This window comes from Cricetulus griseus, chromosome 3 (genome assembly GCF_003668045.3).
Source record: "Cricetulus griseus strain 17A/GY chromosome 3, alternate assembly CriGri-PICRH-1.0, whole genome shotgun sequence".
Taxonomy (NCBI): Eukaryota; Metazoa; Chordata; class Mammalia; order Rodentia; family Cricetidae; genus Cricetulus; species Cricetulus griseus.
Window position 1 is genome coordinate 61,563,597 of NC_048596.1, and position 11,745 is coordinate 61,575,341.

The following is an 11,745-nucleotide window of genomic DNA, read 5'->3' on the forward strand; positions in this document are numbered from 1 at the left end:
GTTGACAGACCTAAGCCAAGACAGCCACCTGTTACCAAGAATGCCAACCTATCCCATCACAGACATGTTTCCAATGTAACCTCAAGGAATGCTACTGCCAAGCCCAAAGAAGTACCCACCTGGCAGAAACACCCCCACCCAGCATGCCATGACTTATCCATGGCATGACCACAATCCTACACAGAGCCTGGGTGATAGGTCCACAGAGCTACAGCCACAAAGTGCCTCTCAGACATGCACATAGATGTACAAAAACAAATCCAGACCACGGGGAAAAGGCAATTGAGAAAAGGCAACTGAGAAAAGGCAAGAATACCAGGTCAATAGCCGATGAGGGTTCTGGAAAAGTCCCACATCACCCCCAGAGATTGACAGGCATGGGCTAAACTGCAGAACCCCTTTCCCCCTCAACAGTGGCATGTTCCCTGCACCTGGGGACAACAGAAGTGGACCTTCTACTGAGTTCTCCTGGGAGGACACCTACTCCTGCTTCACCTGAATTAATTGTACTCAATGAAGGAACATTATCACACCTGCCTGTCTGTCCAAGTAAATGGGGCCCCAGTGGGGATCCCAGCACCCTGTATCCCTCGTAGAGAAATAAGCAGAAGGACAGCAGCCATGGAGCTGCCCACCATAGTCATTGCCAAAAGCCATTACCAATATGGCAAAGGAACCAACTTGTAGGGTGCCTACTATTTAAAGGAAGAGGCTAGAAATATATAGAGCACTCCATGCCCACTCATCATGAGAAAGGTACCACAAGATGCTCACACAGCAAAAGGCTGAGCCCTACACAATGCCAGAAGGGTATGAAATGTCACACCCAGAAACACGCACACTGACTGTTCAGTCAGTCCCAGGGAAGTAGGCACCCAAGCCCACACCCACACAGAACTGTAAGCCTCAGGAAGACAAGCATTTATATCCACAGAAACAATGCTTACTCACTCACTGTACCCTAAAGGTCTGACTGCTGGGAATGAATGAACCATATGACTACACAGTGCACTACAACTCAGCCATGAGCCAGGTCAACTGTTGACACAAAACTGAGGAGCCTCAAAATCATCACACTATGCTCAGTGAGAGAAACCAGACACGAGACTGAACATCATATGATTCCATGATGTGAAAACTTACAGAAAGACAGGATGTAACAGGACAGCAGAGCTGAGGTGGGTGGGGCCAGGAGCTGGGGCTGAGCACTGCCGAGAGCCAGGCGGGAAGTGTTGCAAAACTGCTTCATGGCAACAGCTGCATAAATGCAGGCATTTTCCAATAGTCATTGATCTGTACAGCCTCCTAGGTAAACTGAATAGTATGCACATTATTCCACAATGAAACTGCTTAAAGGAAAGGGGGAGAGCTACAGCCCAAGAACCAGACTTTTCCACTAACCACAAGAGTATGTCTGACCACACTTACCCCACGGCACATGAGGTGCAAGCAGAGCCAATGCTAACGTCACACTGCCTTTAGTGTCAGCTGGCTTAAACACCTCCCACCAGGGCAGTCTCCACCTTCAGCCTGACATGGGTTTCAGCAACTTCAAGGAAATCCACCAGGTCTCCACTCCTGCCCTCTATCCACTCATGTAGAAGCCCAAACCACGCACAGTACTACTGCCAGAGGTTAGACACCTGGATGTAATGTATATGTTGAAAGCTGTCAACAGGGCAAAACAACATGACAAAGCAAAGCCTGGAATCACTTCAGGTTGGAGACGAGGGAGGTGGCCAAGAAGAGCTCTAAACATATTGCCCAAAGCCAGGACATTAAGCTGTTTCTGGAGGTATCAGTGAGAGTCAAGTGCCCCTACAGGGATCTGGAGGCATCCCTAGGAAAGAACAGTGGTTCAGAGGCCACAGATGTAGAAATGTGTCCCACTTGAGCAACAAGCACTGTGAACAAAGGAGAAGAGGGAACAAAACATGAGCAGGGGAGACTGTACCAGTGCAGAAGCAAGGCTTCTTGGGAGTCCCAAGTGTTCCAGCAGGCCAAGGCAGCCAGACAGCAAAGCTGCAGGGGATGAGGTTCCTCTGGGACCAGTGCCAGGTCATACAGGAGGCTATAACCGTTAGCCACATGCGTTCAGGCTCAGTGAGTGGTTGGCCAGCCATGTGGCAGAAGCTCAGCAACCGGAGACATAGTGAAGATGAGACTACTGTCCCTAGGGACCCAGAACAAATTCCCCACATGGAACCAGGAAGTTCGAGGCAAGGCCTCAAGAACCTTGTGCTTGCCCAGCAGCATTGACAGACAGGTGGCCTCCTCTCGTCTTTAGTATCCTTAACCAGATTTCCAGGTGATGCTAGCTTGCTGAAGCATCAACAGACAAGAGCAGAAGATTAATACGGGTCACATATCTGATAAGAGAGGGGATGGGGACACTGAAGAGATGGCTAAGTAGTTAAGAATGCATTGCTCTTCTAGAAGACCCAAGTTTGATTCCCAGCACCCATGTTCCCAGAACTCACAACCACCTGAAACTCTAGCTCCAGGGGATCCAATGTCTCTTCCATCCTCTATGGGCACCTATACACACACATACATAAACACATGGACATGGAAATAAACACAAATATATTTTTAAAGAAAGGTAGCAGACTCCAGGGTCCATGCTGACTGGGGATGTGGTCTGACTGAGCCTCCAAGAAGAGATAAAGACCAATTTGAAAGGGCAGGGCAAGCACATCAGTTGGCAGATCCAACCATGCCAGTTAATAGACTTGGAGTTTGGGATGAAAATGGTAAGGGCCAGATTCATCATGGAGAAGGAGACTATGCTCTGGGGTATAGCCAGTTTAGAGGTGGAGTAGGGCCACACCAGAAGGCAGGGGCTGGTCCAACAGTTCCAACATGAAAAGGCAGCTAGCTCTGTTCTACATGCATACCCCAGGACAAAGGGCAGGGAGAATAAGCCAGAGTCTCAGCAAACTCCAAGGAAAGGCACCATACCCTCATCAGAGAGAAAAAAATCAAGAAGACAAATGGCTCAAGGTCGCAATGGTCAATCAGTATGTCAGGACTCTGCAGTAACTGGCCCACAGAGATACTCCTGGAAATGAATTGAAGGCATTCCATTTGCAAAAGGGAAAACAAACCCAGAGGCAGTGTGTTCTAGACTTGCAAACTGGTATCATGGTATCGTACTCATGGCCTATCTCCAGCCTGGAATCTCCACTGAGAGCCCCAGCCAGGTCCTAGGACCCCTTGCATCATAAGTGTTGATCTATACAAGATAACTACCTAAGTATCCTATAGAGGACTAGCTGGCACAGCTCCTCTCTGTGGCACAGGGACATCCAGCAATCACTCCTCTGGTGGCACACCACCTCTCAAAGCAACCTTTCACAGCTTAAATGTTGGAGGAGCTACACAGTCACCAGGGGTGTACTCATCACTAATGCCAAGCAGAAGTACAATAGACTCAAGTGTCTCGGATATAAAGTCCAAAGACATGCTCACAAAACAGAGCAGTTGTGAGAAACGGTGGGCTAAGGACCAATGGTGAGGAGCCAGCCTCCCACAGAGCCCACAGGGATGCTGCACTAAGCTGGTGCACGCCACTCCCAATCTGCCAATACTAGAGTATTATTATATCAGAGTAGGATTTCCATGTCTGGATCAAAATTATCCTAGCATGAACACAGGCAATGATGGCCTCTCATTGGTCTTACATTGTGGATACTCCATCATTATTCATCATTAAGGAAAGTCCAGAAAACTTTCTCCCATTGTATCTTGTCAGAAGGTTTACACCAGGATCTTTAGTCCTCGGAGGGGCTCAAGATCAATCTTCATAAAACAGTTTAGCACTGCCTTCCCTGAGAATTAGCTCTAGACATGTCTAGGTTTCACCATGCCTGAAGGCCAAAACCTAATATACTCTCCAGGAAAGAGGGGAGCTCAGATTGGCTGCCAGACCTTCCAAATTCCCTCCCTACAACTCCAAGGGTGATGCTTGCAAGGCAGACCTAGATGATCAAGACCTTACCTGACTACCTAACCGCACCAAGAGTCTGGCCAGCATAGGCACCTCCCCAGGCCTTTGGAGAGTCTATTAGTGTAGGAGATTCCCAAGTACCCTAACAACTGAAAAGGACTCACTCACTGGCTGGGAGGGGCACAAGTCTGCCTTCTCTGTCTCAGGCACACTGGTCATTCAGTGAGCTCACATCAGGGCAGAACACCCAGTGTGAACATAGCTGTCCTTGAACAGCACAGGGCAGAAGGCGAACAGAGCTGAGGCCATTTCCGGAGAGAGCCCACACTCTCCCGGCTGTAACTTAGGGAGGCTGGGTCCTCTTTGTAAGTCAAAGCCTCTCAGCTGTAGTCTCACTGCCAGGGAAAGGGACAGGGACTCCCGAGGCCCTTCATAGGTCTGGGTTTGGTTTCTGTGCCTTCCCAGTCAGACCACCAAGTCCATGAAAACACCCATCATAGATTCCAAAACCAAGCAGGGGCCCCTCCCTGCTTTTGGGAGGAGGGTCCCTCATGATGAGACTGCTGCTCAGCTGGACTGTGGGAACACAATTGCCCCAAATGTCACTGGGGCATCCAACAGCTCTACTCAAACAAAGTGCTGCTTCAAAAATGGAAAAATATTTAATATTTCAAGCAGCCCCCATGCACCCAGGCCCCTCAGCACCTCCGGAGCAATGAAAGCAGGCCACAAGGAGGATGGCAGTCCAACAGGGGGATACTGCACCCTCAAGGGCTAGTCACTAACAGAGAGACCCATGGCCCCAGTTCCTTTACACTGGGACAGCACTGGGGTTGGCAACAAGCATAGCATGGAGGCAGACGACCACCAGGTGTATCTCTCAATTCTAAACATTGTATCTCAAAACTCTAAACATTGAAAGCAGCCAGGAAATGATGTCTGTGGAAAGTCACCTGTGTTTACAAATCAGAAATGGTTTCACACAGTGGTTAGAAGCACCAGTAACAGTAGCATCAATGTTGCAATACTGTCTCACTTGATCCTTCCACCCTAGGAGACAAGAGCCAGTCCTGTCTTACTTTCTTGAGGCCGTATTTGGAGGCCGAGACAAGTTTTCTCTGTTTAACCCTTGCTATCTTGGAACTCACTCTATAGTCCAGGCTGTCCTCGAACTCAGAGATCTACTTGCCTCTGCCTCGTCAGTGTTGGGATTACAAGTGTGCACCACCATAGCCCAGTGATCCTGTCTTACCTATTCAGGAAACTGACTATAATTCAGACTGCCTGCTGCAATCTCTGGTCACAAACAGCAGTGCCAAAAAGGAAAAATGCTGGGAAAGACTGGGGGCTAGAGCGCACTCACAGCATGGAAACAGACAATCACCAGGTATATTTCAAAGTTCTAAACTTCGAAAATAGCCTTTTCCAGCAGGAAAGACCAGGTCACTGACAGCCACATGTTCTGCCAAAGAATAGACAAGTGAGCCAGCCCCACTTCAAGAGACTGATAGCAGGAATGGTTCACTGGTTAAGAGCTTGTACTGCTCTTACAAGGGACCCAAGTTCAGTTTCTAGCACCCAGTTCCAGGGTATGAGTGCCCTTTCTGGTCTCCATAGGTACTATACTCACGTACACACACACAAGAATAATGGGGGTTTTTGTTTTGTTTTGTTTTGTTTTGTTTTGTTTTTTTGGTTGGGTCTGTTGTTTGTTTGTTTGTTTGACAGGGTTTCTCTGTGTAACTCTGACAGCTCTGTAGACCAGGCTGGTCTCAAACTCAGAGATCCACCTGCCTCTGCCTCCCCAGTGCTGGGATTAAAGGTGTGCACCACCACCACCTGGCTAAAAATAACTTTTTAAAAAGAAAGTGCTGGTTTTCTGTGGTGGCCAAGTTTGGTGGGCCTGATTGGGCCCTCTGTGCTGCAGAAGTCCATCTTGGCCTCAGCCTCAGCTTCTGCCTCTCTCCTGCAGTTTTGGGCACCAAAAAGAGAAATGGAATCTAGGTGAGGACCAGGAAGTGAACATGGCCAGGGAAGGTGTGGCTTGCCCTGGGTATACCACCCTGAGGTGGGAAAGGAGAAGCAAATACGGGATTTCCAAAAAACTAAGTCTTAGAAAAAAGAGCAACAGGTTTAGGTACTGGGGAGGGTGTGGAGAAACCAAGAACCACTAGGGGGACTGTGAAATGGATGGGGGAGGGGAATGGAGAGTTGGTTCAGTGGTTAAGAGCATTTGTGCTCTTGAAAAGGACCCTAGTTACCCTAGTTTTATTCCTAGCACCCACATAGCTCAGAACTGTCTGTAACTCCACTCCCAGGGGATCCAAAGCCCTCTTCTGACCTCTGTGGGCACCAGGTACACATATGCTACACAGACATACATGTAGGCAAACCACATGGGACAGCCATATATAGACAGACTGGTGGCTCCTTTGGAGGAAGGACACAGTTTCTTCAGGACTCAGCAACTCCTCTGCAAGGCCGACACACACCCTGAGAGCGGAAAACACCCATGCACAAGAACATATACACCAGAGTTCACAATAGTTTTCACAACCATGATGCAAAAGCAGTCCAAATACCCACTAACTGATCACTGGACAAACACAACACACAGGGACAACTGTCCGTCCACAGAAAGGAATGAAGCACTGATGTATGCTACAATAGGAAGAATTCTGATGACTCTTTGCTAAGAAAAAAAAAAAAAAAGCCAGACAGAAAAGCCACATCTCCACAGGTCTACTTCCAGGAACCAGGAACCTCCAGAATAGACAAATCCACAGAGATGGCAAACATACAGTTGGTGAGCAGTAGCAATGGAGGGTGATAGACAATGCATTGGGCTTCCCACTGAGATAACTTGAATGTTCTTGAGCAGAAATGACCCTATTCCTGACACCAAGAGGCTCGGAGTGAAGACGTGTGGGGCAGAACCTGGGAAGAGGAATGAGGTGGAAACTACCCTCATGAAAGCTGATGTGGAGGACAGAACAGACCTGTGGAAGCCAGAACTGCAGCCCCTTTCACACTGGGGGGGATAAATCCAAAGAGGCAGGAGGGAGAGGAAAGTGGACCAGGATGAGCCTATCCACCAACAGCAATTCTGACTTGTCTCTCTCCATCCTATGGCTCAAGAACACCTGCTGACTACAGACCCTTGGTCCCCACTGACACTTACTGCCAGTGCTGCATGACCATGTCTTCTTGGAAAGGGTCACTTGGGAGTAAACTAAGCAAAGCAGGAAACCAGCTCCAAATGACATCTGACTCTGAATACATAGCAGGACCAAGGGCCAACACAGCCTGACCATGTAAGGGTGAGGAGAACTCTGAAGTGAGCCTTCAAGCATTTACCCTCTCCGTTCACTACTAGACAACCGGTGAGAAGCCTAGAGCTAGAAACACACCAGTCAAAACAGCCAGATAGATCAGCAGAACAATCATAGACATGGCCCAGGTCACTCGTTCCCTGTTTCCCAATGAGACCAAGTCAAACTAGGAGGCAGAGGTAGAGGCAATGTGGCAGTCACTACTAGAAAAATAGGAAGTCATGGGTGCCCCTGGCTACCTGGAAAAATACTTCTGAAGGGTCACCTGCTGGGACAGAGATCCTCAGAAAATGGGTTGAATTGAAGACTCTTCTCCCAAAGAATGACCTAGCCAAAATTGGTTTTTCCCAACACCATGCAATGACTTCGGCTGTCTCACTCCCACCCAAGGGACTATGGAGCTTCCCTGCCCTGGTGCTGGGTATAAAGTGACCAAGCCCACTGCCAGCAAATGGAGTGTCTGCTGAGTGTTCTGTGCTTAACATTTTCAGTTTTGACATCTAACACAATGACTATTGATAGTGTAACACACACACACACACACACACACACACACACACACACACACACACACGAGGGGCTTCTACAGTTTTTAAGAACATGAAACAAAAGTCTGCCTACAGTGATGCATTTGGACAACACTACAAGGTCAAAGGGCTAGAAGCAACCTGAAGGCCCTCAGCAACACAGCTCAGTAACTGCAGTGGGCCACCCTGCCAGGCAAGGATGCCAGCCAGGATTGCTGGTGAGACAAGAGCAGGCTGAACAAGATGTTCTGGAGATCCCAGGGTACTGACAACAAAGCTATGATTAAAATTTACATACATGGGCTAGGGCCTATAGCTAAGCAGGGAAGTCCAGTGTTCAATCCCCAATTTAAAAAAAAAAAATTACATGTTGTTTTAAGAGAGGTCACATCTGGATTAGGAAGAGGAAGGGGGCATCAGAGGGAAGACTTTCAAAACTACAAATGCAGTGGGGGGGAACTACCTACTGCTTGTGCATAAAAGGAAAAAAACGCCTTCAGAGCCAGCATGACTGTTTCAAATCGGACACTTTCCTCCTGGGAACCAACTCCCTGAGGCAGCAGCTATAGCACTGTGCTGGGCAGGGCAGAGCTTGTTTCCCACAGTGAAACTCCTTTCCAGTCCTGAACACCGTTAGAGAGGCATGTCTGTCATCAGGGGAACATAGCTCACCAAGGAGCACAGTCAATCACAAGCATGTTTTCTGAGTCTGGTATAACCAATGGATTAAAATCTACCTCACTTGAGAACTCGCCACTTTCTGGCCCCGGCTTCTTTCTCACAGCACCCATACCCCCACCAGGGAAGCAGGCCCCAGAATATGAGTGTCCCTTTCTTGGTCATTCCATTGAGGATGTATCTGCCCCTGGGAACTGGTTTGGAATTAGGGTACAATTCACCAAGACAAATACTTCTTCTAGATACAAATGTAGTGCAAAACTCCAGAGAGTCTTAAGAAAAACATAAAAACCCAGGGAACATATTGCCAAACACAAGTGAGTTAAGCTGGGCATGGTGGTGTACCATCTTTAATCCTAGCAGAGGCAGGTGGATCACTGTCTGCATGGTCTATGTAGGGAGTTAGTTCCAGGCCAGCCAGGGCTACATGATGAATTCCTGTTGCAAAAAGAAGGTGAATTAAGCCACCCTCTTCAATATCAACAGAGAGACATATATATATATATATATCTGAAGCACAACAAAAACTCTAGAACTCATAATCAAAAATTACTAGAAAGAATGTTTTAACAGCAAAATTATTTTCCCTTGGAGATGAAAGTGCCCCACCATGCCTAATTTTCCTGACATTTCTGAGGCTTTGAAGCCACAGCTAACGGATCTGAATCATCTGAACCAAACCACGCTACAGTGACATGTTACTGGAAGGCCTAGAATAGAATGCTAAATATATGGGCACACACCCATACAGGCCCTTGTAGAAAAACGATCACACGTGAAACTACAGCAAGTTGTCCATAACTTGAGAGGGTAGGCAGTGTCTCTCCAGCAGGGAACTAGAACACTCAATCACAAAATGCAGCATTAGCGCCTTTCTTTTCCTAATAAAAACCAAGCCTACGCTGTCTGAGAATTCAGCTCAATGAAACTCTTCTCCCATGCTTGCTGCCAGGAAGGATACAGGACCCTCCCCTGAAATCTACATCAGGCCTGTATCCAAGCCCAGGCATTGTCCCAACTGTTCACCTAGGCAAGGGAAGGGAAAGGGAGAAAGGGGAGTACATGGCTTCATAGTTCCATCTATGACATTACCCTTTCTTCTTAAACAAGCATGCCACTTGGAGCCGCATTCTGCTTTATTTGGGTTGGCAGTTTAAGTACCAACAGCGGGGTGGCATCGTGGCTGCAATGCTGAACTAGGTCAGCCTCAGCCTGCTCCAGGGAGCTCCCGGTGCCCCAGGCCTCAGCTCCCTTCTGCCTCCCAGAGGAGGAAACCCAGGGTTCCAGGGTGGGACCCAGGACTGGAGGAGCAGTCCTAGAAGATAAAGGCCTTTGGCATCATTTTTGGCCTTGAAGAGCTTTTCAGCACCTTTTCATTTAGTAAACAAGGAATATAAAGTCCTCCAGGGCTTGAATAGAGCTACCTTATTTGAGAATTGGTGCAATCACCAGTTACATGGCAAAATACGGGTGCTTCACACCTTAGGACACCCCCCCATCCCGCACCAGGAGATCAGACTAAGGGATGGGATCCAGGGACCAGGCAGGATTCAGACGATGGAGGTCAAGGTTTGGGGGTGAGGTCTATTGTGACTTCGTGAGGAAGGCTTAGCGATAGGGCTGGGAAGCAGAATTAGAGGCCAGGGTTCATGCTCAGAGGCCATGGGTTGATGCAGGATCTGAGGTTTTAGGGTAGGGACTCAGAGTTCGGGGACAGCGTGGTCTGGGTCGGGAGGTCAAGAGACCAAACTGGAAGTCTGGATTTGTGGAGTCAGAATTCAGACTTTGGAAAATCAGAGACTGGGGAGTCAGGATTGAATCAGGAGACCCGGGGTCAGCATGTGGTTAGGTTTAGAGGCCAGGGCATCCAAGTACCAGGATTCTAGGTCAAAATTCCACATCAGTACTTGTGGCTCTGGAGTTCGCGAGCAGAAAAGGGATAGGGATTTGCACGTCCGGGTCACAGGAAGGTACCAGCATCAGGACTCAAAGATCCAGACTTAGGCTGGGTTCCTGTAGTCTGGGTTAAGACAGGGGTTCAAAAGCTGGGTCTTCGAGTTTGGCCTTAGGGAACAGAAAAGCAGTGTCAAGGTCCGGAGTGTGTAGCTGGAAGTTTCCTTCCTGGCCTAGGGTCCGCCACTATGGGGTCTGGGTCTGGGGCCTGGGGGGATTCCTGGTCCATGTCCCCAGCTGTGGGTAGGGGGCATCAGAGTCACACGTCCAAAAGACAACTGGCCCGGGGTCCGTGGCTGTAGAAGGCGCTGTAGGGGCCGGAATTTAGGGTCTCCAGCTGGAAATGGGGATGTCGGGGTCCGGGACTAGGAGACTACTGGCCCGCAGCCGCCCCTCCCTAGCCGACGGCGCGGCACTTACGTCGTCGAAGAGCGAGCCCACGTTGGCCGTGACCAGCAGGACCGCGGTGCCGGGGGCGGCCGCCTTCCCCGCCATGGTGCCCGGGCGGAGCGGGCGCTGGACTAGGTGGCGGCGGCCGCTTCCTGCGGGGCCGGGCGGGCTGGGGTCTCGCGGGGCCGCGGGGCGTCAGCTGCGCCGGGGGACAGCACCGGGGCGCATCGCGGGCTCCGCGGGTCGGACCGGGCCTGGCCGGGGCTCCAGCCTCGCGGTCGCTGGCTCTTCGCTGCTCCGCGGCCCCGCGCCCGCTCGCCGCCGCGCCTCACAGCGGCCCGCGCGCAGCCATTAGACCCGCCGGGAAAGTTCCCGCAGCCGCCGCCGCCGACTCCGGCTGGGGCAAGTCCCGCCCCATAGAGGGTGGGGCCCTAGGAGGCGGGGCTGGTGGTCGCGCAGAGGGCGGGGCCTACGGGTGGGGCGGGGCCTGCGGGCAGCCTACGGGCTTGGGCCTGGACTCCCGGGCTCAGGGTCCGCTGGAAGGGCGGGGCCTCGGGCCCAAGCCAGACTGGGGGCGGGGCCTGTGTAGGGGCGGGATCTACTTACAGGAGCTCAGCCTAGGGTGGGGCGGAGCCAACACCAGAGCGAGGAGAGGCGAAGCTTTTGGGGCATTCCTGTCAGTTAGGTCCCTGGGTCCTCCCCTGGCTTTGCCCCGCCCTGCCGCGGTTACGCGCATATGCCACCCTGTACTCCCATGACGTCACGACCCTGCTACCAAGGCACCTCTTAAAGGAACCGCGAGCTCGGGTGCCTGCAGCGCGCGCTCTACTAGCCACTTTTGTTGGGAACCCTGAAGCTTCGGTAGCATCCGTCCTGGTCCCGATGGGGAATGCGAATCTAGCCGGGGTCCGGGCCC

At 50.6% G+C, this 11,745-nt stretch overlaps 1 protein-coding gene across 1 annotated transcript in view; it reads right to left on the minus strand.

The window, feature by feature from the left end:
- Inpp5a (inositol polyphosphate-5-phosphatase A) overlaps positions 1-11,216 on the minus strand; it is a 189,267-nt gene extending 178,051 nt beyond the window's left edge. Inside the window, exon 1 of the mRNA XM_027409069.2 lies at positions 10,860-11,216. Within this exon, the coding sequence (XP_027264870.1) occupies positions 10,860-10,934 (75 nt within the window). The 5' untranslated portion in view covers positions 10,935-11,216. The remainder of the gene's footprint in view (positions 1-10,859) is intronic.
- Positions 11,217-11,745: the final 529 nt, after the last annotated feature.